This window comes from Lynx canadensis, chromosome C2 (assembly GCF_007474595.2).
Source record: "Lynx canadensis isolate LIC74 chromosome C2, mLynCan4.pri.v2, whole genome shotgun sequence".
NCBI lineage: Eukaryota > Metazoa > Chordata > Mammalia > Carnivora > Felidae > Lynx > Lynx canadensis.
In genome coordinates, this window is record NC_044311.2 from 45,917,502 (window position 1) to 45,944,604 (window position 27,103).

Sequence of the window (27,103 nt, forward strand, 5' to 3'; positions counted from 1 at the left end):
CACATGATTATTGGCATATAGTACAACTTAACGTGAGGGCTGCTGCTTATTTCTTACTGTTTTGTGCCAAAGTCTTATGAGGTCTCTATAGGTAGAGGATTCATTCTGAATGAATTTATTTTCCTTCTCTTTTTTCATTCTCTCTCAAATTTAGGAGCCGGTTGGAAATTTTCAGAGTTGCTTTTTAAGACTAATTTAATTATATTATAGAATCCCTAATAGTTATCCCTGAAAAGAATTCTTAAAACATCAGTGAGGCTTATTTTTCAATTAGGGGAATCTCCGTGTTTTTTTTCCTGCTCTCTCACAATCTTACCCTTAAATGTTAATGCCGTGTTCTAAAAAAGTTTTCCTTATACTACATCTTATTAGGAATTTCGTGATTTTGTTTTTGTTTTGTTCAGTTATGTGTACTCAAGGAGAAACTCAATATCTTTTTGTGGCATTGTGATGTAGGTAAACCTCATCCTTTGTCTTATAACGTAAAAATAGGCCTTAGAGGATGATAATCCTGATGTGTAATCATTTCCCTCTGTTGGTTCATTTTGGGATTTGTGATCTTACTGGTATTGCCTACATTTTCTTAGATATTAATCTTAGATATTACTTGAAAGGGCGTTGGGTATTAAAACATGTCAATGTTTTTCTTGAAGGTGAGTGACCTTTCATTCCATGATTCATTAGCTACTTTCATTGCTATTCTGATAGCACGACAGTGTTTCTCCCTGGAGGACGTCGTGCAGCACGTCGCACTTCCCTCTCTCCTAGCAGCAGGTACGACACATCCAGAAGGGCTCTTGTTATTTGTTGTCTTGGGATGGTTTCCAGCTATTACAACAACACCGTGAACGTACTTTTTAAGGCTACATGCCTTGGGCAGTGGTGTGGAGTTGATGTAAAGTTAGTAGGATTATAAGTGTTGTTCTGTACAAAGTCCTATGGATCCCTATAGAAACGGTCATTTTTAAGGAAGCAGTCTGCCTCCTCTGGAAAGCATAGCCAGTGCCTTCCTTCTTACCGTAAGGAGCATTTATATTTAAGTTATTCCAGAAAAGTTAGCTTCAGAGAAAACCTGAAGACATGTCAGTCAATCAATTGGAAAACTTGCTTTGAAAATCTTTCCTAGCTTGTGGAGATGCAGATGCTGAGCCGGGGGCGAGAATGACATGCCGACTCCTGCTTCATCTCTTCCGAGCTCCCCAGGCCTGCTTGTTACCTCAAGCAACCGGTGAGCCGACAGCTATAAAATCCCCAACTGCATGTTCCTTTGGAGGTACAGATTCTAAAATGTCCACGTGGGCTGTCCATTCTGCTATTTCCTCCCTGAGTTTGGTGACCTTGCTTTTGGGGGGTGATGAAGGAATGCACCACTGCCATCGAGAGGGCTGTCAGCACCCTTGATTTATGCAATATCAGGATGTATTGAGAAACTAAAATCGAGTTAATAAACAATAAAAATACTTTTGCTCTGAGGCCAAGCCACGCTGGTGGTCAACATGATCCTCAAACCTGTAAACCACATCATAGCAGCTTAGGGCAATGGTGACTCATTTATTCTTATACTAAGGTAAGAGGAATAAGGTAAGAATTCGAGGGGTGTTAGTGAAGTGTGTTTCTGAAGATCATTTTTATACAAGGGTGTGTATGTGCGACAATCAGTATAAATAGATGAAAGTTCTAATATATTTTTTTGATACATCTCTCCAAGGAGCAACGACGTTGTTTTCATAATTAAAAAGCAAAGGTTAAGAAAGGAATAGTGACAATGTTTTGTAGTGAATCCATGAAGCATCCATTATAGCTAGCTAAGGACAATTAAGTACCTATAGTCTAACAATGACAGGCTCTGCTGATTGTAAATGGTTACAAAAGATTGTTAACGATGGTGATGAGACCATTAAAGGTTTGTTGTTGTTGTTCTCATAGGCAAACCTTTCCCTGGAATAAGATCATCTTGTGATAGACACCTCTTAGCCGCTGCTCACAATAGCATTGAAGTGGGAGCCGTGTTTGCTGTTTTAAAAGCAATTATGATGCTTGGTAAGACTATCCTGGCACTAAACTGGGTTAATCACCAGAAACAAAGGAAAAATAATTTGTATTCATGTTCAACTCTAATTCAGATTATTAGAAACATCATTCTGTTTTGCTCTCCTGGCAAAAGTAGTTGGCTTTCTCCAAGTCCAAGATCAGCTGGACTCTGAGATGTCTACTCCTTACCTACAATTCTGGGGGTATTTAAATATAACACTTTTTTGTTGTTGTTGGATGTTATTTTAACTGGAAGATATTTCATTCTGATGTAATATAGATTCTCCGACCCATCGGGTGGTTTTATCTTTATTTGTTGACATAAATGACATTTTGTAATGGATCAAGATGAAATGATGATCTAACCAAAGGTTTAAATTTTGTATTATGTACCAGGAGTAAAACACAAGAAAACCTGGGTTTAAATCTTAGCATTTTTCTTTCATTGTGATCCTGAACAAGTTTATAAACTTCTACCTTAGGTTTTTCATGAATCAGGTAATAATTGCAATGATACTGGTATTATTGATAAAACAGTATTAGATACCGGAATTTTTTAACATTTAATCTATAATGTCCAAGGCATCCTTTATACTCTTAATGACATACATATTCCTGGAGTAGTAGCACTACAGTTTCTATTCATTTCTAGGGCAATACTTAAACACATTTTTATTTTATAAATCGTGGAGGATTTAAGTAGGTAATTTTGAGTCCCCACTGCCTAATTACAATGTTGACAACCCTCTTTTGGCCTTGACTAAACAAAAGTTACCTCTTATGTTCTGAAGGAGCTCTCTTTTATTAGGACAGAGACTGTGGGGTAAATAGGAATTGTTTTAGAGGAGTCTTAAAGAACATATTTGAATGCTTTATACTCCTGTTTGAATGTTATTGAGTGATGATGAAGGATTAACAGGATTTTCACTAAAAAATTAATAAAAGTTCACCTTAAAGAATTATATATATTATATATTCATACATAATAATATTTACGTATGGTTTCTAATTTTTGCCATAGTTTAATGTACAGTTCAAGTTTGAAGAAAATGTGCATATGTATACATTCATTTTATGTGTGTGTGTGTGTGTATATATATATGTGTATACACACACACACACACACACACACAAATTTCAAAGGATGCCCTTGGAAATGCCCATGAATTTTGCAATAAAAGGGAAAAGTAGAGCCACATGGAGGGACATAACCTCTGTTCTGAGTTTAGGAGCTTGTACTATTGTATATCCAGCATTAAATGCTCATTTCAGTAAGTAAAATCTCTCTTCTCTGATGATATTTGAAAAAAAAAATGGCTGGTCAATCTACTTAATAAAAATGTAGGGACCATGAAGTCAGGGACTTGCTCACCCCCCTCCCCCTCCCCCGCCCTGTGTTATCTCTAACACCCATCAGAGAAACTAGATAGTAGGTTTTGAAATTGTAGCTTTTCAACAAACTAATATAGGTAGTGTGAATGCAGAATGGATAGACATTGAATGGCAGAAACCAAGATGAGCGCAATCTAGGCACCTGCTCCTTTGTTTGGAGGAGTGGTCTAGTTCCACTAAAATTTGCCAACATCTATAAAGAGTCACATAATTGTATTTTAATATCCATGCATAATAATCAGTTCTTCTTTGTTTGGCTCTCCTTGACCTTTTTAATTGACCTCCGTTCTTAATAGACAGAGGATGATTCAGGTCTGAGAAGCCAGGATCAGGTCATTTGGATGTCAGCAGAGCCTTGGACCAAGTAGTCACTGAACACTCTTTTCTATTTGTTCTGTTATCTGTACAGTTACGGAAGGTTCTAGAACAGCCTCCTATACCTTCTCTGTCATCCTAACATCTAAACTAAATGAGAATCTGAATGAGGATTTCCTAGGCAGAGGTGTTTGTTTCTTTGATTTTGTTTTTATGTAAGTTTTAATTTATCTACCTCACCCTATTCTTACCAGTGTTCTTGCAAGTCCTGTCCATCAGGATCTATTTTGAGTTTGGGTGATAAAAATGTTATATAGAAAGTGGTTTCTAATTTATGTAGTAGTTTTAACTTAAGGTATAGAAATAGTTGTTTTATTTCACCAAACGATGGAGAAAGCATGCTAAATTTTGGTACACATCTTTCAGCTCCCAGGGACCTCTGTTGAATTAAATAAACTCTTGTGAATTTTAATAAGGAATGTATGATTACATATAATCAGATATTGATGACTTGAAAATTATTACTTATTCCTCCCAAGGACTTCTGTTGAATTAAATAAACTCTTGTATATTTTAATAAGGAATGTATGATAACATATAATCAGATATTGATGACTTGAAAATTATTGCTTATTCCTCCCCTCCTCTTACCATTTTATAAATAAATACTTACTAATCCATTCTGATTTTGCAAATTTTTCAGCAGAGTCAAAACTTTTTCTTGGTTGACCTGTGGGTTGTAAAAAGCTTTTTGCACTGACCTGGGCTTCGTTTTACTCACAGTGGGCAGTAAGGGACTCATCTGAATTCATTTGTTGGTTCCAGGAAATTTTCTTGTTCAAAGCTTATGATCCCTGTGGGTAAACAGGTGAAAGTTTAGAGGCTCTGTTGTCATTTGGCAGTCTTTACTACCAAATTATATTATTCTCTCACTTTTAAAATAGAATAGTGATTTGTCTTTCATGGCTAGAGAAGATTTCTTAATTCTAGCCTTTCACACGTTCTGCTCCGTTTTGTCCCCCAGCAACTTTGCTATGAAGGAAACCTTTCCTTAGTTCCATTTGACTCAGTAAATTAGAGGTTGATCTGGTGAGGTTTTCTAATTTGGATGTTTACAGAGAGGAAAGTGAGAGACTTGGGTTATTCAATGAATGCCCTATGTTTTAGGGCTTCCTTAGTATGCATTGCCCTTTTCCATTCCCAGGGAAATAAATCTCTCTTGTCAAGAAGTTGATAGTAAGGTGGGCTAAGGCAAAACTTTTCTCTTGACCTATGGATAGAAAATAAGTCATTGTAAGAGAAGAAATGGAAAAGGGACATCTAGAAGGGTGAGTAACCCATTTTTTCCTTGTCTATAAGTGAAATGAATTTGAATATTGAATACATTCATGCTTGAAATATTGGTGAAATCAATGTTCTATGATTATTAAATATGATTCATAATGGCCTTTTTATTTGGTGATTGCATACTTAATTCTGTAAACAAAATAAGGAGTAAGTCTTGAATTTCCCTTTTTTTTTCTCGTGCGTATTGAAACTTCTCTGGGTTCTTGCATTCTCCTGATCGATTCTCTTTCTTGCTGAACATTGGGCTATGCCATAAAGATGCCAGTCACATATTTTAAATCCCCGAAGGCTTGCTTCATTAACTTCTCAAGTATTTGGCAATATTTGGAACTTCCGTGATTTTGCTTTTGTGATTCTATTATTTAGGAGATGCCAAAATTGGCAATAACAATGTCAGCTCTTTAAAGAATGATGACTTCACCATGAGAGGTTTACGGCGTGATGGGAATGCTGATGATATCTGGACTGCTTCACAAAATTCAAAATCCTGTGGGAAAAGCATTTCCATAGAAACTGCCAATTTAAGAGAATATGCTAGATATGTACTGAGGACTATCTGTCAACAGGTATTTTTCAGTTTTAATTTGACTTGATCTATGAATATATAATTGTTTTTGTGGAGATGCTCACTGTTTTAGGAAGCTTGCACATCGGTGGTCCTTTTCTTCCTGCTAACTTTGTTTGGCAAAAAATTCAGATTTGTTGTAGAGTTGCAATAATAGTAAAGAACTCTGGTGTATACCTTGTATACAGATTCACCAATTTTTTTACATTTTTCCACATTTGCTTTATGATTCTATTTGTGAATGTGGATGCATATACTTTCTAAGATTTTGCTGAAGCTTTTGAGAGTAGATGGCATATATTATTAATCTTGAGTCTTTAATATTTCAATGTTTACTTATAATAGAACCAAATGCAGTCATCAAAAGTCAGGTAATTTAGGGGTGCCTGGATGGCTCAGTCAGTTAAGCATCTGCCTTCGGCTCAGGTCATGATCTCACGGTTCATGAGTTTGAGTCCCATGTCGGGCTCTGTGCTGACAGCACGGAGCCTGGAGCCCACTTTGACTTGTGTGTCTCCCTGTCTCTGTGTCCTTCCCATGCTCATGGCTGTCTCTCTCTCTCTCAAAAATAAATAAATATTTAAAAAATTTTTTAAACATAGGACATTTAGCTTTTGGAACAGTAATTTTTTTCTCACCTGTAGGTCACATTCAGTTTTGTCATTTGTCCCAATAATGTTGGATTTGTCTGAAATTTCCCATACATTAGCTTTAGATTATGCATTCTTGGCCAAAATGATACAGAAGTAATGTTGTGTTCTCAGGTAATCACACTTGAAGTCACACAATGTCCATTTGCACATCGCTGGCAGCAATCAGTTTGATCACGGTGTCTCCATTGTATGGTTTCGAGATTTCTCTGCTATGTGGTTTTTCCCCCTCCTTGCAATCAGTAAACAGTCTTTGGGGAGACACTGTGAGACAATACAAATATTTTGCCCCTCATCAAACTCCACCACATCTATCATTCATTTTGATTCTTCCCCAAACCAGTCTTTACATGCTGCAAAATGGTGGGCTTTTTCTTCCCACAGCTCCTCTACAGTTAACAGTTTGCATTCTATTCTAAGGAAAGCATACCCTCGTTATTCTTATTTATTATCCATATGTATTATAATACACTGTCCTTAGCTATTTTCATGTTCATATTGTCCCAGCTTTTTCCAGTGGAACCTTTTCATCCTGGCTTTTAAGTTATTTTGACATGTCTCCATCTCCCTCTTGCCCTCCACCAAATATTTTCTTAGTTCCTGACCCCTATTGTACTTTCCCTGTCCCATACCTGGAATTAATCATTCCTCCAAGGAACTCTCATTCTAGTTAATCAAGTATGGTATTTAGAAGCCAAGATATGCTCATTACTATGGGCAACGTATGTTCGTTGCCTCTGGACCCTTTCAGCAGGCAGAGTTAGGAGGAAATATATCCGTATACATAAATGTGTGTGTGTATATTCTTGAGTTCATACTGATATGTCTAGAATTAGTAACTCCACTTAGTTCTTTGCATTCCCCCATTCCGTATTAATTTTGTATTTTCCAGTAACATCAACCATTTACTCATTTGCTTAATTCTACACTACACCTGGAATGGTTTCAGAATTGCTACACCTATACCACTAGGAAAAACGTAAAAGGAGTTGAAGATTTGTTGGTAGTTCTTTTTTCCCTCAAAGTTTATAGTATTGTGTTAAAAAGCTTTTTGAACTTTCTCCTTCAATATGGATATGTTACTCATTTGAAATAGAACGAATTTCATTTGTTTCTGTTTGCATTCAGTTTAGATTCCCATTTTTTTCTCCCCACCTCCACTCCATCTTTAGAAGAACATGCATCTACAAGTCAACTGTATAAAAAGGTGTACTTAGTGATATGTCCTTCGTCTGTTGTCTCTTCTATCCTGGGTTTTTTCCTGCCCCGGGTGATCAGTGTTCTTATTTTCTGATTTATCTTCCTTTTTTTTTTTTCTTTTAATTTATCTTTTCTTATAAGAAGTATAGTATACCATATATACTATTTTCCATTTTAGTGGAGATGTTAACAGGGTCATGTTTTTATTAGGGCATATTGCAACTATGTTAAAAGTTTGCTACATAGTTTTATAGATAATGAGAAGCAGTTGTTTATTGGTTCCACTATGAGTGTCCACCAGAATCACCAAGGGTCAGACAGTTTTAATGTTTGTTTAATGGGTACCACCATCAGATATTTATTTGTTGGAGCCTGGGCAATGGAATTTTAGCAAGCTCCATAAGTGACTTTAATAGACACTCAGTATTGAATTATTGGTATAGTTAAGAAACAGCCTTCCTCTGAAACAGACCTGGGTTCAAATTGGACTCTGTTGATGATTTCTTACCCGTCTAGTATAAGAGTTTGCTTTTAAAACGATGAAGAAAAAGTGATAAGTGTTCAAACTGGTTGAAACTCTATGGAGGGCAATTGGCCATATGCATTTACCGTCTTAAATTTTGGTATACTCCTTGACCCAACAATTGTACTTTTATGAAATTATCCTGAGAAAATGATTGTGTAGAAAGCAGATGTGCACACATGTTTACAATAGTATAAAAAATGTCTGTTTTCTAAGTGTTGTACTATATTCTATGCAGTGGGATATAGTATGCATTATATAAAAATGAAGACATGTTTTAATATAGAATCATTACCATTATATGCCAAGTTATAGAAAATGATTACAAAACAATACCTAGAGTAAGGCTCTATTTTCCAGTTGAGAATGCGCACCAATTTTCATTACTCTCTTTAGCTTTCTTTTCTTTCCTTATTTGCATATCTGTTCTTCAGACTTTAAAAAAATTTTTTTTTTTTTTTACATTTATTTATTTTTGAGAGACAAAGTGTGAACAGGAGAGGGGCAGAGAGAGAGGGAGACACAGAATCTGAAACAGGCTCCAGGCTCTGAGCTGTCAGCACAGAGCCCATGCAGGGCTCGAATCCATGAACCGTGAGATCATGACCTGAGCCGAAGTCGGACACTTTACCACCTGAGCCACCCAGGCACCCCTCTTCAGACTTTTTAAACCAATGCCCTGCTTTGTATTTTTAAGAAGTCACAATACCAGAAAGAAAAAAAAAAAAAAAAAAAAAAAAAAAAAAATTCCCTCTACTTTTTTCATGTAATTTTTTAAAATTAGATTTCTATCTGCTTTATCTGTGTATCATGTTTTAGTGCATGTTACATTCACACAAGGGAAATCTCTGCCTATCAACCTAACTGCCGATTTTTTTTTTTTTTTTTTTTAGGAATGGGTAGGAGAACATTGCCTAAAAGAACCTGAAAGATTGTGCACAGACAAAGAGCTTATATTGGACCCTGTGCTTTCAAATATGCAAGCACAGAAATTATTGCAGCTTATTTGTTATCCTCATGGTATTAAAGAATGTACGGAGGGCGACAATCTGCAGAGACAGCACATTAAGCGCATTCTTCAGGTGAGTTAGTGATTAGAGTCTAAAGATTATGTGTCTATCGTGTAACACATTTTCTGTGATTTTAACAAGAGTAGTTGAACCTTTTTTTTTTTTTTTCCTTTCTCATTGCTAATTCTTGACCTCAGTTAATTCTGATGTTTATTCTCCCAGTTTTCTTTTCTTTATAGTTGTCACACTCCATTGCTAGGTGAATGTTGATAATGCAAATGGTATACAATCATTATAAATATTGATCTTTTTAGGGGCGCCTGGGTGGCGCAGTCGGTTAAGCGTCCGGCTTCAGCCAGGTCACCATCTCGCGGTCCGTGAGTTCGAGCCCCGCGTCGGGCTCTGGGCTGATGGCTCAGAGCCTGGAGCCTGTTTCCGATTCTGTGTCTCCCTCTCTCTCTGCCCCTCCCCCATTCATGCTCTGTCTCTCTCTGTCCCAAAAATAAATAAACGTTGAAAAAAAAAATTAAAAAAAAAAATATTGATCTTTTTAGTCTACTGTATTTACATGAGACATAAGCTTTCTGGAGGAATAGTCTTAAATATATAATTCAAAAAATATTGAAATCATTTTGTAATGGGTTTGCTTAGAGAAATAGATTTTGAGAGAAAAATGCTTGTTTTATTTCTAGTGACTGGCTGAGTGTTGCACATTATTTTAATGTTGTTTCTTATTTCTTTGTGTCTACAATGAAAATGTGTAATGGACACGGAAGCCATTTGATCCTGACAAATCCCTTTATTATGTATGATTATTTCCTTTTTTTAAAATATTTATTTATTTTTGAGAGAGAGTGAGCACATGTGCGTGTAAGTGGAGAAGGGGCAGAGAGAGAGGGAGTCACAGAATCCGAAGCAGGCTCTAGGTTCTAAGTTGTCAGCACAGAGCCCATTGTGGGGCTCAAACCCACGGACTGTGAGATCATGACCTGAGCTGAAGTCGGACGCTTAACTGGCTGAGCCACCCATGCTCCCCTGATTATTGTTTCTTGAGAGAGGGAATACTGCAAAGAATTATTATATTTTCAGATATGTTCAGTATTCCTAATGTGTTAATTCTTATTTTCCCCAGAATCTTGAGCAGTGGACGCTGAGGCAGTCCTGGCTAGAACTTCAGTTAATGATCAAACAATGCTTGAAGGACCCTGTGAGTAGATATTGGAAGCATGTGTATGTATACAGTTTCATGAACAGCAAGAACATGATGTTTGAGGAGGAAGTAAAATATATGCATGCTAGTTTTCTTTTGTGTTTCTCCAGGGCTCTGGTTCAGTGGCTGAGATGAACAACTTACTGGACAATATTGCAAAGGCAACAATAGAGGTATTCCAGCAGTCTGCCGACTTGAACAATAATTCTTCTAATTCTGGAATGGGCCTCTTCAACCCAAATGGGATTGCAACTACTGATGCTGGTAGCACAAGGCAGAATGGAATAAAGACATTTCTAAGGTATTTGTTTTTCTGCAGTTTTATTGGGCTACCATTACTTTGTCCCGTGTGATGGTATATTTTTATTTGCATGATGCAGTTATTTTTCATAAAGCTTCAGCAATGTGAAGAAATTACTTGTGTCAATTATCGTTATTTTATAATATATTAAAGGGCAATATTCTGGGATGAATGATGTCTCAGTTTTAACCATGTCCAGAATCTTGAAACCACATATGACACCCAGAGTGGATTAATTTCTTTATTGTCTCCTTAAGGCTACTCTGTTCCATAGAATTCATTATATAGGAAACACTTTCTGCCATCTTTATTAATTGCCAGTTTTGCACAAATAATAATCGTGATAGACTGATTTGTATTTCATCATTTGGGTAGAAAGTATAACTAATGAATTTTAAAAGTTTAAAAAAATTTGTTATTAATGTGTTAAAACATAATCAGCACATTTCATATCTTATCCATGACATAAAAGTGTGTTGCCTGTTGTACAGAAGGATTATGACTAATCAGAGAGCCAGAATCATAGAAGAACACCAGCATAGATTAATAACTTTTGTTATAGTATTCTCCCAGAACCCGATGTTTTATCTCTTTCCACAGTGAGAGTGGAAAAGTGTATCCACCTGTCTGCTTTGGTAAGAGGAAAGATCGTACAGAAATAAAAGGGAAGGTTTAGTGTGATTGGTGCTTGTTACGCATGGAAGTTTTGCCCTGGGGTTTCTGTTATAACAGTGAGAGCGGAGGAAGAGGATGCCTCCTCGTGTATAATACCTATTTCTGGTTTTAGTTCCTCTGAACGCAGGGGTGTATGGCTGGTGGCCCCCCTAATTGCCAGGCTGCCGACCTCTGTGCAAGGAAGAGTATTGAAAGCTGCAGGAGAGGAACTGGAGAAGGGACAGCACTTGGGCTCTTCTTCAAAAAAGGAAAGAGACAGACAAAAACAGAAAAGGTACGGCTGCAAGGTGTGTCTCAATGTGGAGGCTTAAGGAATAATTGAGAACAAATAGCATCTTGCAGATATAGTCACTGTACCCAGAGTCCACGGACATTTCTTTTTATTTTTTTAAATGTTATTTTTAGAGGGAGTATGTAAATAGCGGGAGGGGCAAACGAAGGGGGAAGGAGAGAGAGAGAATGAGAATGAAAATGAGAATGACAATGAATCTTCTATGGGGCTCAATCCCATGACCCTGGGATCATGACCTGAGCCGAAACCAGGAGTCGTGTGCTTAACTGAGCCACCCAGGCGCCCCTGAAATTTCATTTTTAAGTGGAAATGACAATATTCTGTTAGGCAAGGCTCCGTTCCTAAAAAGTTCTAGGTTATATTTAGTATGCTAGTTCTCAGGGCTCCCTCTGGACCCACATCACTTCTGAGCCATTGAAAATACTTCTTAGCCTCGCTTCAGACCTCTTGAATCAGATCTGTATATCCATTTAGTCCCTGTATTCTACACTTAATTACTTTTCATTCTTTTAATTATTTGTTTAAAATACATAGAATTATTTCCAATTCTGTCGTCTTGGGCCTGAAAATAGTTACTAGTATTTTTAACATTTAGGGCTCTTGTTCTAAATATAAAATTTATAAGCCACTTAGTTTAATGTTTTCTTAATTTATTTTAGGCTGTATAAAAGGTTTCAAATAGTTACATTTGCAAACTGACTGTTACTGAGAAAGAACAAAGCCATCCTCTGATGTGAAAATATAAATTTAGCACCTCAGGAGTAAAGGGAAATAATGATAATTTCTTCCATTTAAAAAATATGTAAAGAACATGTATGGTTCTTATCTCTTAATAATATTTTAGTAGCTACCACTTATTGAGATCTTATGAAATGCCAACTTTTGTATAAAACTTACCGCATACACACGTAAACTTTAAAATTTTCACAGCAATCAAACATGGTAGGTGTTCTCATTATACCCTTGTTACGATAAAGAAAGGGAGGCATTGAAAAGTTCATTTCTCAAGGACACACAGCTAAGGAATTGTAAAACTAGAGTTAAAACCTAGGTGGTCTGGCTTCTGAGTCTGTGTGCTCTTAAATGAAGTACACTTTGGTAGAGACCTAGCTTTGCATGTATTTTGTTATCTGGTTGTTTAATGTCTGTCACCTTCGTCAGTGTGAGTTGACCAACCAGATGACTCACTTTAATTCTGAGAGTTAATTTTGCTCAAGGGTGAATGTATAATGTATGTACATTGCCTCCCTTCCCACAGATGGTATTGCAGAGTTTAAAGGTGACTCTTCCCAAGTCCGTCTCTCACAGCTCTGCTGTCAGAGGATGAAGCACATTGAAATATTTGGGTCACTTTAAGAATTTTTTTTTTTTTTTTGCAATATAGCAATTAGTTTGTCAATATGATTTGTCAGTTCTCTGATGATTAAAGAAACATTAATAAAATGACAATTTATAATAGACCTTTTTTTTTAATCAAATGCCTTAAAACCTGTTAACAAGACAAGGCTTAAGGACATGGTGGGTTACTAAGGAGCTCACTGCTCTTGTATCTTCCAGCCTATGTGCTGATCTGAGTTCTCCCAATACCCACCCTGTTTAGTCATAAATGTGCTGAGGGTGCCTCAGTGCCTCAGTTGGTTAAGAGTCTGACTTCGGCCCGGGTCATCATCTCACAGTTCGTGAGTCGGAGCCCCGCATCAGGCTCTGTGCTGACGGCTCAGAGCCTGGAGCCTGCTCTGGACTCTGTGTCTCCTTCAACTTCTGCTCCTCCCCTGCTCACAGTCTGTCTCGTTCTCTCTCAAAAATACACAAACATTAAGAAAAAAAAAAAATTAAATGTGCTGAAAAATAAAACAAGCTCAGCAATCACAGAGACCTGTTTCCTTGACCCTGAGATAACAGTTTTGTTTGACAGAAATGTTTAATTTTTCCTCATATGCTGTATGTAAAGTGATATTCATGCAGATATTTGCCTTTTAATTCAGCCAACTATTGTAAAATACAAACTCTTTTCTGCCTGCACTCTCCCAACATGCTCCTGCAGTGTGAATTTATGCTAGTTTGGGAATGCCTTCCAGGCTAGAGCATGTTAAATTGTTTAGATGCATCATAGTGGCTTTTGATCTTATTACTAGAGATATGATTTAACATTTCGAGTAGGCTTTGGCTATTTCCTACCTCTCTTCTCTTCCCTTTTCTTATAATAAAGTAAATAAGAGCCAGTAATTCAAGGGCAAGAGATAGATGTTGCACAGGAGGTAATCCATTCTTTCTAACTAGATCTGTTCTTACTACTTCCTTGTAGTATGTCTCTTTGAGTCAACAACCTTTCCTCTCACTGGTCCTTACCTGCCTAAGGGACAAGATGAACAACGGGAAGGCCTCCTAACATCTCTTCAGAATCAGGTTAATCAGGTAAAGTATACTGGAATTACTAAGCCAGTCAAGTACTTGTCTAATGGCATTAATTTGTTTTTCTTTGAAATACTGAGATTAAACTAATAAGAATACAACGTGTTTTGATTAGAGGCAAGGCATCACAATCCACACCCTATTCTCCTGTTTGGCATTCTAGTTACTGTAAAATTAACAACTTTATAATATTAATTATGCCTTGGATGAATGTGTACTATAAAAACAATATTTAGCACATTGCATACAACTCTGCCATACCTGCTTTTCTCCTGCCCCCGGCCCTGTGGGAGAGGTCCTGGGGCAGTGTGTGTTGCAGGCATGGCTGTAACCCAAGGAACCTCTATCCAGGTTCTCTAGCTGGGCCCCTGCCTCCCTGGAGACTCTTGGCTTGAGTTCTGTTGGTTCAGAAACTCAATTTTGTTTTCCTGCCAGAGCCAGGCCAATGCCAGTTAAATGTAAAGAAGCTCATTTATAAAAGGCATGATGATTCTTTTTATGAAAAATTTGACTTTTGGCTTTCTACCAACCACAGTGCTCCTGGTCACTCTTTGGGCCACTTGCATTTTGTGTCCTTCAAAGAAACCAGGTGATCACACTAGAAATCGTAATGGGTGGAATTGAACAAAGTAGATTGACTGGTCATGTGGGATGTTTTATCCTGCTACAAAGCCAAATGGAGACTTCCTGTGGCCCTCTGTCTCTAGGACATCATATCTTTCTCTCGAATGATAGTAGATGAGCATGAATAAGGACACTTAACCATTTGGTCCTATCATCATTTTCTCCCCTTTGGAGATGAGAGATCTGTCCTTTGTACAGCAGCGGAGTGATCCTTCTAAAATGTAAATCATGTATTAGTCTGGTGCCCAAGATGCTCCAATGTTTCTTACTGTACCTAGGATAAATATTCGGTCTGGGCTTATAAGGGCCTATGGTGATTTGGCCCTGGCTCCCATTTCTGCCTTGTTTCCTACCAGTCATGCCTCCACTGTTTACACTGACCCCATTACTGTCATTGCAACTTGCCAGGCAGATTATCCTTGCAGCGCCTTTGCATCTTTTCTTCCCCTTGCGTGGAAGGCTTTCCTCCCAGATGTTATCAGGGTCGGCTCCCTTGCTTCCTCAGGTCTCTGCTCAGGTGTCCCCTCCTCATGGAGGCCATCCCTGATCACTCGCCAAAAAAAGGACCACGGTCATTTTGTATCCCCTTGCCCTGGTTCATACAGCTTGTTACATTTGACTTAATTTATTTATTAAATTGTCCTGTTCCCAGAATGTATGTTGTCATACAGCTTTGTGTCCCTGCCTTGCACCGTCAGGTCAGGTTTGGGAGAGGACTCCATTGTGATGAGATTCGAGGAATGCTGTCCCCTCACCATGCCGTGTCCTTATATGTGTTGGGCAGGGTTACTTCTGCACGTGACTCATTTAAACTCTTAAGATGATTCTCTGTAGTTAATGTATTTTAGAGCATCCCAGTGGGAGAAAGGGCTTTGCTCTTGCCATCTGATTCTAGGGTGTTGCCACTTGTGGCTTCCCTTTCCTAAGCAGTCCCTTCCCTTTTTAACAGTAGTCTGACTTAGTGAAAAGCAGTACAATCACTGGACTGACATCAAAGATGTCATATTTTTCAAAATACTATACACTGCCTTTATCAGGAAGATACACTGTATAGATAAGTCTGTAAGATAGCAAGCCCCCCCTTCATATAACATGAAAATAGGACCCTTGTTAAATGTCATAGCACGTCCCTAGAAATAGAACACAGGACTGATATAAAGTAATTTTGTCTATCCAGTACTTTACAAAATCAATGAAATAGCATTTTAAGTATCTTTATTTTTGTTCGTCTTTAACTTCATAATCCTTTAAAGCTTTTTCTAAGACTTCCTAACAGGATTGTAAATTGATAAGAGTTTTCTTCTTCCATCTAGAAAGGCATTGAACAAGAAATAGCTCCATTTCTGTCTGTGTGGAAGAAGGGAAGGAAAGTTAAAATTTTACTTAGCTTTTTTAATTAATTTTTTAAACTCAGAAGTTATTTTTGACAGTAAGAAGCTCAATGTAACTTTCATTATGAGAAAAAAAAAAATCAATTTTAATAGGGAAAATAAGTTTGTTTTTTTCTGTTAATTACTGACTTAGGATTTAAGTAATTGGGAGAGAAGAACGATACCAGGATGACATAAAAAGCACGGCAGATGATGCATGAAAGCATTGCAACTTCGCCTAAATTTGGTAAGGGGCATTTTTCTAGTATTTTCTCTCTGTTCCACTTAACTAAATGTGAAAATAACTCTAGCTTTCCACTTCTTCTGTGGTCATGGTCTTCTCACAAGGTGAGGCCTTCCACTATTGGCTCTCTCTCTGCCATAACTTCCCTGCCTTTCACGCGCACCTGTTTCCTGGCTGCTGACCTTCCTGTCTGGGCTGGCTTCTAGAGAGCAATAGGCATTTTGGGCATTGGTTTGCTTCTGCACCTTCCTGCCCCCGGGAATTGGCTCCTTCTTGTCAGTTTGTGCTCTGAGGAGGTCCTGAGAAGGCTACTAAATTGAGAGGAATTAGCTTTTATTACACGCATTGAAGATCATGTAAAAATGTGCCTTAAGTTGAATTTTTGGCAACTTTCCATCACATTGATCATAAAAACAAATTCAACAGGGAGGTTTTATAGACATTTACAGACACATTGCACATTTCTTTGAATTTCTCTTTTCCCACTGGACAAGCCTGAATGAAGGCTACTCTGGAGGAAGGATTGCCTGATTTTTGGCAGTTGTTTTAACTTAATTTCCACACATGAATGCATAGACCTGGGGCCGAGCCGAGCCCCTGCTTGTCAGTTCTTCTGTGTTACTGGATATTTACAAGTGTTGTTATGACAATAGACTTAGATCCAATAGTAATTTAACAGCATCAAGTGTAGATAATCAACTTACCTGATTTTGACCTATTCAGATTTAACTATTTTATGTCATAAAACCAGGTATCACAAAAGATTAGGATTAAAAGAAAAGTAATTCCCTATTATTTGATTCTTATTGGCCTCCTGCCCACACTCATGTTCCTCCTCTCCTCTTCCCTCCCCTTTTTTTCAATGACCAAATTCCTATGCTGAAAGAATCAGAAAGAGTGAGAAATAGGTAGCTAGGTAAGAGAGAAGACATGTTAATCCATAAAGCGGAGTGTGTTTGTTTTAAAAAAAAAAAAAAAAATCAAAATTGGCTACATAAAGTGATGGGGATGGCATTTGTAATAAAGATTTTGTTGTATTTTTTTGTGCTAGGTAGGAGGAATGTTTGACACGGTGCAGAGGAGCACCCAGTGGACAACAGACTGGGCCCTCCTCCTGCTTCAGATCATAACTTCTGGAACTGTTGACATGCACACTAACAAGTATGTTCTTATTTCACATTTACTATTCTGTACACGTGCATGGTAGAAGCTTTGCAATAGTGACTACAAATTGTGCCCATCTTATTCTCTAGGTACCATCAAAAGCTCTGTGCCTTAAATAAAAATGTTCTTCGTTAAGAGTATTTGGCTTTTACTTTATAGTGAAAAATAATTATTTCTTCCCACTCTTAGTGAATTATTCACAAACAGTTTCTTGACATGCTGGGTGTGTTAATCAATGGAACATTAGCCTCAGACCTATCAAATGCATCCCCAGGGGATCTGAAGAGAACAAACGTGCATACATGAATTTAGTAAAGAAACTGAAGGTAAGCTTATGACCTGCTTATATATCATGATCTCAAATAGTTTATGCATTTGTTATTTACTGCATTTTATCTTAATTTATTATGTGTTAAATTAGATGGTTATTTATTGGCATTCAGCTAAAATTATGTGATTATTTTGCTATTTGTCTCACCTCAGCTTGCTGGTACTCAAAAGCATATAGCTTGAAGGTATTTCTTAAATTATATTCACAAAATGTTTAACTTTTAAGGAACTTTAGAAATGTAAGTCAATATATAAGAAAAATGCCACCGTTGGATTTAAGATAATCCATGCTTGGACTGGTGCCTCTAATTGAAAAATAACCATTTACACTGATATTTCTAAACCAATTCATTTGACTAACCGCTAACACAATTTTTGAAATAAACTGTAAACAAATGGTGCAGAGAAAGATCAATATATCTGCCGACCTTACCAGTAAATAACCAGTGAGTATCTTGAGGTCTGACCCTGGATTGGAGCATGTGTTCTGTGCTGCTGCTTCTGCTTCTGATGGCAAATACTACCCTGGATTTTTGTCACTTCAGCACTGTGATGTTTGTTGTGTAACCAGGGTTTCCATTATATGTGTTCTATTTCTACTTAAATAGAAGAAATGAAACATACTCACTACTCTAATTGAAAAGGCTGCATAATCGACCATGTTCAAGTTTAAAGAACAGTCTTGTCGTAAAAAAGGAAATGTTTCAGAGAGAAACTTCCTTCTTGCTAACTTTTGCCTTCATTGTAATTCTGTCCCGCTTGTCTCTTTTTGGTTTTTTTTGTTGTTTTGTTTTTAGAAAGAGCTAGGAGACAAGAGATCAGAAAGTATTGACAAAGTTCGACAGTTGCTAACCTTTGCCAAAACAGACATGTGATGTCATTACTTGTGAACCTATGGGTTTCCTTGATTGACACAAAGGGAAACAAAATTGCTGGATTCGACTCCATAGAATAAAAAACAGGCAAGAGTAAATGTTTGTTTCTTATATATATTTTTTCTTATTTTCCCAAAGGGTATATGAAATATCTCAATTTTACGTTTCTTGATTTTTTTTAAAGTATTTTCTTATCCTTTAAATGCATTGGTCATGGACATTATTATATAGATCTTTGTTTAAAACTTCATGTGAGGGGCACCTGGGTGGCTCAGTTGGTTGAGCGTCCAACTTCAGCTCAGGTCATGATCTCCCATCTAGTGAGTTCGATCCCTGCGTTGGGCTCTGTGCTGACAGCTCAGAGGCTGGAGCCTGCTTTGGATTCTGTGTCTCCCTCTCTCTCTGCCCCCAACCCACTCGAATTCTGTCTCTCTCTCAAAAATAAATAAACATTAAAAAAAATAAAAAAAAACTTTATGTGAATTTCTGAAGCCACCAAGGGAAAACTAAGTGAAAGGTTAGTGCTTAAAAGAAAAAAGAAAAGAGAAAAAAAAAAAAGGCAGGGGGTGCCTGGGTGACTCAGTGGGTTGAGCATCCGACTCTTGATTTCTACTCAGGCCAGGATCTCATGGTCATGAGATCAAGCCCTGGGCTCTGTGCTGGGCATCGAGCCTGCTTAAGATTCTGTCTTCCACTGCCCCTCCCCGGCTTGCACTTGTTTTCTCTCTCTCTCTCTCTTTCTCTCTCTCTCTCTCTCTTTTGCTTAAAAAAAACAAAACAAAACTCTCCTTTCTTTAGTTTAGAATTGGAAACAATATATAGATATAGATAGATAGATAGATAGATAAGAAAAATTGATTGATAAAGTCTTTATGTTGTAAGCTATTTTGAGTAAAAAATATTTTTGGAGTAATGTTACTTAATTTTCTCATCAATTAAACAATATTTTAACAAACACTTGTTTTATGTATGCTATTAAACAAGTTTCCCTTAAACACAAGAAGAGTGATCAGTTATTCTTTCAATGAACATTGAGCAACCACAATTTGTGAAATCACAGATATGAAAGACAGAGCTCCTGCCCTTAAGCAGAAGTGGATAGACAATTACCATGTGGTACACAGTGTTAGGGGACCCTGAGAAGGAGCCATCACACTCAGATAAGGAGTAGGTAGTCAGAATAGGGTCTCCAGGAAAACTGACCGTTGAATTATTTTGAAAGATTAAGAGTTAGCTAGGAAGTAGGGAACAGTCTGGTACAGGCCAATGGAAGAGTTTTTGCAAAGGTATGAAGGAGTGTGGTTCCTAGGAGAAAGGCAATACTTAATTAATTCACAGTAACTAGAGTACTTCTACCAGTATGGTTGTAGAGATGGAAAAAGCTAGCATTGTGGGCATGTTGATTTTGCAGTGTCATTGGGCTCTCTAGTGGTGAGACATCTTGAACCCATTAGGATATATGGTCTTTGCACCTAGGAAAGAGGTCTAAACTCTAGGCAAACAGTCCATTTATACATGATAAATGAGCCTTCATTTTGCATAAATCCATCCACGTAGATAAGAACAGGAGCATTCATATCTTGTGGAATGCCTGAGTAGTTATTTTTGTGGTTATTCTGAGGAAAAATATTTTCAAGTTGGTATCCCAGGGAAAGTACAAGAGACATCACCAATTAATGTTAAAAATAAGAAACCTTTGTTTTCAGAAGCATAGTAACATCTCCTCTTGTAAACTCACTAGAGGTAATCTTGTATTGAAGGGACTTTATTTGTACCTGTTGTCACAAGTTATGTCTGTAAGAATATTCCCTAACTATTCAGAAACTGGCTTATTAAGTACATGGAAGATTCCTGTATTGAATCAAGTCCATACATGTTTGGATTGAAGTAAATTTGAGCCCAAGTAGAGGTTGACAATAACTTGACTCTCAAGTTTTGCTTTATCTTAAAAACAACAAAATAAATTGCAAATGGTTGTAACATTATAATTCAATACAGTAAGATCAATATTGCAGTATTTTTTAGAAAATATTTTTTCCTGAAAAACAACAGCAGCAAAAAATACTAAAAAGCACCATTTTATTTGTTTATTTATTCATTCATTCATTCATTCATTCATATTAAGTTTATTTTTGAGAGAGAGAGAGAGCGCATGCGTGTGAGTGGGGGAGGGGCAGAGAGAGAGAAGAAATGGAGAGAGAATCCAAAAAATCTCGTGAACTCACGAACCGAGAGATCATGACCTGAGCTGAAGTCAAGTTAGATGCTCAACTGACTGAGCCACCAGGTACACCGAAAAATACCAATTTGCAGTAATATATGCTCAACCACGTGGTGTTGAGCATCACATGTATAAAGAACCACAGAACTGACTTTAAAGGTCTGAATTCTAGCTGCAGCTTTCCAGTGATGTAGCCTTGTAACCCTGAATCAACGTGTTTCCCCATGTGCTGTATGCCTAGGATTCTCTAAGGCACGCAGCCAGCCAGAATATTCTGTGTATCCTTGTCCTAAGCAAGCTTGGGCTCTCGATCAGGGAAAGATCTGAACGTGTGTTCACAGAGCATTATTTCACCACAGGGTCTTCAGGTGTCTACAAAGCAGAAGGTGTCCCCATGGGATTTGTTTGAGGGTCAGAAGAACCCAGCTCCTCTGTCTTGGGCCTGGTTCGGGACTGTCCGAGTGGACCGAAAGGTGATCAAGTATGAGGAGCAGCATCACCTGCTGTTGTATCACACACACCCCATGCCCAAGCCCCGAAGTTACTACCTCGAACCGCTGCCCCTGCCTCCCGAGGAGGAAGAGGAGGAGCCCACATCTCCCATCTCTCAGGAACCAGAGCGGAAATCAGCTGAGCTGTCAGATCAGGGAAAAACCGCAACAGATGAAGAGAAGAAAACAAAAGGAAGGAAGCGCAAGACGAAATCAAGCTCAAGAGTTGACGTGAGTGTGAGAAGTAGGGAGGTCTTTGGCTCATTGGCATCTAGTGAGAGATTTAATAGTGCCCAGATTCTTTTCCTAGAAACATTATGAAGAGCTTTATCATCCTTCTTGTAACAGTTGTAATCTTCACAAAGCTCTATTTTAATTAATAGAATGGCACATGAATAGTGACCTGTCACAGAGGACAGGATTATAGCTTGTGATTTTTTTCCTTCTCTACTTTTCACTATTTTAAGTTTGGGCTTCCATTGTGAGTAGTATTTAATTAATATTTCAGTGCCTCATCATTTCTCACATTTGAAACTTGAATTGTTTAGACCCGTAAAAGCTCATCATCTTACATATTTTTATTATAAGACATGTCTAAAGTATTTATCGTATTTTGAGCACTTGATAATGGTAGTAGATTAATATGGAAAACTATTTGCATTTCCCTAGCTAACATTCCATCTAATATATACAATAGGATGTTTCTGAGATTTCATATTTTACTATTTCACCTTAACTTCCTATATATTTTACCTCTTTCACAGATTTTCAGACTTTATAAAAGATGAACACAATTTTAAAAAGTCCTATTCCTTGTTTTCCTATTAGTCTTCCCTACCTCTACCACATTTTCTTGAAAACAACAGAAATCATTGAGATGGCAATTTGGGAATAATTTTATAACATTTATAGAGTGAATGTGTAAGGTATCTTTACAATTAATTCACCTAGAAAATACTTGAGAAAGAATTTAAAACATTTTTCTACATAATGCAAGGGTATTCTTGTTGTACCATGGAAGATATTCATAATTGTATGTCTAATAATTATCTAATAGGGTTAGGGTTATGTCTAATAATTATGTCTAATAATTATCATGTCTAATAATTATCACTTACCTATATCAGAACCACAACATATCTTTTCCTAGCTGATAGCTTGGTGATTAACATTTTTCTAGAGAAGACGACCATCGCTTTTGGATACCATTGAATGGTAGTGCCCTCTTCTCATACCTTCTACCAATATTCTTCCTACCAATATTCCTTTGTCTTGAAGAGGTGCTTAATAAGGTCCAGACTGCCACTCCCCAGAATCTGGACTCCTAGGCTGTTAGTCTGCATGGATAAGTTTTTGTTATTTTCAGAATAACACCCTCTTAAAAGCCTGAAAATTCCTCTCATTTTCCAAGTGAGCCCTGGTAATAGCCCTTCCTCCCTACTACTTCTGAAACTGTCCCTTTCTAGTGGGTTGTATTTCAGGGATCTGAGGTTTTGTTTTTCCTTTATCCTTTAGGGCTACATGAAAAGAAGCGGGTGGGTAGATAACTGGGACATTCAGGTGTGATCCTTAGAGACTTTGCATGTCCCATAAGGAAGACAAAGCCCAGGTGCAGGAAATGGGATGCAGGCAGATGGCAGAGAGTCTGCTTCATTTGCGTACTGGCTTGAATAGTGGAAATAAGATACCATCTAGGCCAGGGACTGGTCCTGGCCTCATTCTCCTTCATGGCCTCATCTCATCCAGACCCAGCATATCGGGAAGGATTCCTAAAATGACCTAAGATGAAATGATCTGGAGAATCAGCATCTGAAGATGTTCTTTCACCTTTGGGCAGTGGTCAATATTGACGTGCTTTTAGTATTTTAAAAACAAACTTCAGAAGTGATCCTTTTCCATCTTCCCCCCACTGAAGCCAAGTACATTTTTTCCGCCAAACATTGACGAACTTTACTATAGGGGGTTCCCACCTGGGATCCCCCCTCTTAAATAAAAAAAGTGCATAGACAAAAAGAGTGTTTAGAAAACTTGCTACAATACCTACATCCTGGGTCCCCAGGCAAGGGAGCAATTACTGGGTAGGCTAGAGGGGTAGAGGCACGGCATTTGCCACCTGCATGCCCATACCCACCCCGAACATAATAGTTCTGGTGACATGTTCTGCAGGGGACTAGGGAGCCCCAGACTAGGGGCAAGATGGAAGCAGGGGTGTGGTGGGCAGCCTTGGGGCTTTAGTTAAGGAACCGACAGAAGTGCTTGGTGCCATTGTCTTAGGGCAATTTGTTGCTGGCATCCACAACGGGGAATTTGTAGCCATAGGTGAGTTCCTCAGCACACAGGATGCAGGGCAGGGCAAAGATGTTGATGTGTTCCTGGCCCTCCGCCTGGATCACTTGGGAGGGGCAGTTGGGCTCACCTAAGTGGTTGATGAAGCGGCAGCATTGCCATGCCTTGTGGCCTCCACCCTGTTAAAGCCACCTATAGAGAACATGTAGCACCTAATACCCTTCCCATCATAGAACTTCTGCTTGTCAGCACAGAAAGAATGACAGTACCAGTGTACTCAATGACCATCCCGTCGGCATTGAAGTTTTGTTTAAAAAAATAGGCCCGTCCCATGGATGGCATATCTGTAGACATCCACAGCCTCTTTGGATGTCTTCTTGAGTGCATGGCCACGGGCAGCTCCAGGCTGGCAGCAGGTCTGGTTGATCTGAGCTGCACCTCATCCTCTTCCTCATCCCGGGTGGTCTCCCTCAGGGAGCACCAGGTGCTAGGATGCCAGGAAGTTCAACATGTCAAAGATGCACTTCTGGACATAGACCTCTGCACAGGCCACCCTGTGGGGACTTAGGGGTCGAAGCCAAGTACTTTCTTATTCTAAAGTTTTTACCCAAATGAGTGTCTTGCAAAAGAATATGTTGACACTCTTGCCTTGTGTCTTCACCTCTATAAAAAACAGCCTTGCCCACTGGGATAGAAGCTGGCTTGAAGAATGTGATAGGAGGAATTTGCATTAATTACCTATAGTTTGTGGAGTTAAATAACTTTATTGTTATTATCTTTTCTCTTTATTTTGAAGGAGTATCCACAGAGCAACATATACCGAGTGCCTCCTAACTATTCACCCATTTCCTCCCAGATGATGCACCATCCGCAGTCCACCTTATGGGGCTATAACCTCATGGGTCAGCCCCAGCAGCCGGGTTTTTTCCTTCAGAACCAATCTCTTACTCCAGGTATGTGAGGAGAGAGTGCAGTCGGGTCCCTCTGAGACATGAAGTAGCTTGGGGTTTAACCGGAAATCTCTGTAAAACTTAGAAAATGCCATAACTGAGTACTCCGTTGACGTTTCTGTAATCCTCTCCGCTCAGAGTGGTTTTTCTTCTAATATGAAGGTGTTTTATTTTATTTTTTGAATGTTTCTTTTAATATATTTTTGATTGTCACATAGATGAATATATTCTAAGAATCAAACAATATCTGAGTGTATACAGTAGTAATCCAATATATGCCCAATTTGGGGGTGTTCCTCAAGTGTTAAAATAAGGTTTTAATTACTAGTTTATGTACTGAGTTGGGAATTTTCATTCAGTGTTAGAAGGAAATTAGCTACTGATGAAAATGTACAATATCAGATAAAAAGTTGATAAGAGTTGTATGTTGTGAAATTTGTGTATGTTTTGATGAGATAAAATTCTTACCAGTGTTTAAGTAATTAGTCAATATTGTGAAGCATCTTTATTTTCTCATGTGATGAATTGTAAATTGCTTATACCATGAAGGATCTCAGAAATTTAGTTCAGCAAGTAGACTGAGTTATCAAACAAGGAAAACTACCATATCTCTAATTTTAGTATTGCTTTAATTCAAGCCCAAGTATATTTTATATCTGAAATGAACATGTCCTAAATAAAAAAATCTCTTAGAACTGAATTTAATTTTCTTTCTAGAAGAAAATTTGCTTTTGTTTCAACAGAGTAGCTTATTTTGAGGTCTTACTCTGCATGTTATGATTTTTACTGTAATTTAAGTATGACATTTGAGGCCTAGAAAAGACATTTTTTTATTCTTGGCTCATGGGAGAATCCATATTTCGCCATCTAAATTAGTGGTTAAGAGGGCTGGTCTGGAAGTTATACATCTAGGTTCAAGTCTGGTTCTACCACTCTCCTACTGTATATTGGGTTTTAGTTTCTCTGTGCATCAGCTTGATTATCTGTAAAATGGACATGCTAATATATACCCTCATAGGGTAGGGGGTTCAATTATTTATTCAACAAAATGTACTGAACTTCATAATGTTCCAGACTCTGTTTTGGGTGGTAAGAGACTATAGTAAAGAAAATGGATAAAAATGTTCATTCTTCTTTGAGTGATGAAATAAGGTTTATATCATACACATACACACAGAGTATAACTTAAAATTGTTTTTAACGTTTATTTTTGAGAGAAGAGACATAGTGTGAGTGGGGGAGGGACATAGAGAGAGGGAGACACAGAATCTGAAGCAGGCTTCAGGCTCTGAGCTGTCCACACAGAGCCCAACGCAGGACTCGAACCCACAAACCGGTATGCGAGATCATGACCTGAGCCGGAGTTGGACGTTTAACCAACTGAACCACCTAGGAGCCCCTAAAGTAAACTTTTGAAAATGTAGCACACAGAAGATGATCTAACCTAGCAAATATGCTCAGTAAAAGATCTTAGCATATTCCTACCTCAGGGCTTTTGCGCCTGCTGGCTCCTGTGCCTGTAGTGCTCATCCTTAAGTATTTTACATGGCTCACTGCCTCCCTCCTATGGGTTTGGTCAGATACCATTTTCTCACTGGGCTTCCACTGACCACTCTGTTTTAAATGGTAAGCCACAGCCCTTCCCTGAACCCTGTTTCCCTCTGCTTTCTATTTCCCCGTGGCATTAGCATTTGGTTATACGCTATATATTTTACTTACTTACTGGTTTATTATCTGCCCTTTTCAGAATGTAAGCTCTGGTAGGGCAGGCATTTTTTCTGTTAAGTTTACTGTAGTCTCCTCAGAACTTAAAGCAGCCTCTGGCTTTTAGTAAGCTCTTAAAAATTGGTTCTTGAGTGAATGAATGTAGACCACAAAGAGCGAACTAGACAATAATGTGGAAAATAATGCATGTTCTCTCTTTTGAACTTTATTTTTTCAGTTCTAAGGTTCTTGTGAATTTGTAGCATTTTTAAACACCAGGGCTGTATGAATTAAAGGTTCACTGTTTCATAATGACATATACTCTCTTTCCCTAGAATACTATAAGCAGGGTTTATAAGTTAAGGAACCTTAGCTATTAGGTGAGTTTTAAGGATGTGTAAGAAAATGTATTAAGGAAAATGAAGATACATAGGGATTTTTATGTGTGATTTTTTTAAAATATGAGTCCTATGAAGTTACAGAAGAGTATGTACAGTATGCTTTTCATTAATACATAGTTAAAATGCAAAGAATTATGCCCCCTCAGTATACACGTGTAGACATATACCCAGCCACTTGCCCTTCTACAATTTGTCTTTCTTTGTCATGTATACATGCCAGTTTGGTAAAGTTATAAGGAAATGTTTGGGAATATTAAACACCATATTCAGAATAACATTTGGTGAGAGAAAGAAGGTGAGAAAAGTAATTAGGAATATGCAGAGGGCTTCAGGGATAGTTACTTTATTTCTTTAGTTGGCTCAAAGGTACAAAATTATAGAAACGTTAGGAGAATTCAAACAACGTGAAATGTAGTCTGGTCCTTAGAGTTTCCTTTATCTGTAAAATGAGCTCATTAAGTTTTTACGTATTAGTATAGTTCCAGTTCTTCAGTAAAATTTACATTGCCGTATGTTACCT

At 37.9% G+C, this 27,103-nt stretch overlaps 2 protein-coding genes across 3 annotated transcripts in view; one reads left to right on the forward strand and one right to left on the reverse strand.

Moving 5' to 3' along the window:
* The window catches only part of P2RY12 (purinergic receptor P2Y12), a 32,883-nt gene extending 28,291 nt beyond the window's left edge, over positions 1-4,592 (reverse strand). The window contains exon 1 of one of the 2 annotated variants that reach the window (XM_030330496.1): positions 4,520-4,592. The gene's annotated coding sequence lies outside the window, so the exon portion shown is untranslated. Of the gene's footprint in view, positions 1-4,499 lie in introns of both variants that reach the window. The other variant, XM_030330495.1, reaches the window with a different exon arrangement.
* The window catches only part of MED12L (mediator complex subunit 12L), a 338,860-nt gene that overhangs the window by 274,003 nt on the left and 37,754 nt on the right, over positions 1-27,103 (forward strand). The window contains 23 exon segments of the mRNA XM_030330501.1: positions 654-774; positions 1,127-1,228; positions 1,927-2,040; positions 5,452-5,651; positions 8,917-9,105; positions 10,166-10,240; positions 10,354-10,544; positions 11,332-11,508; positions 13,831-13,862; positions 13,865-13,926; positions 16,072-16,086; positions 16,088-16,114; positions 16,116-16,139; positions 16,141-16,164; positions 17,213-17,322; positions 17,515-17,530; positions 17,533-17,596; positions 17,599-17,651; positions 18,453-18,506; positions 18,508-18,555; positions 18,557-18,606; positions 21,101-21,473; positions 24,325-24,481. Of these exon segments, the coding sequence (XP_030186361.1) occupies positions 654-774; positions 1,127-1,228; positions 1,927-2,040; positions 5,452-5,651; positions 8,917-9,105; positions 10,166-10,240; positions 10,354-10,544; positions 11,332-11,508; positions 13,831-13,862; positions 13,865-13,926; positions 16,072-16,086; positions 16,088-16,114; positions 16,116-16,139; positions 16,141-16,164; positions 17,213-17,322; positions 17,515-17,530; positions 17,533-17,596; positions 17,599-17,651; positions 18,453-18,506; positions 18,508-18,555; positions 18,557-18,606; positions 21,101-21,473; positions 24,325-24,481 (2,278 nt within the window).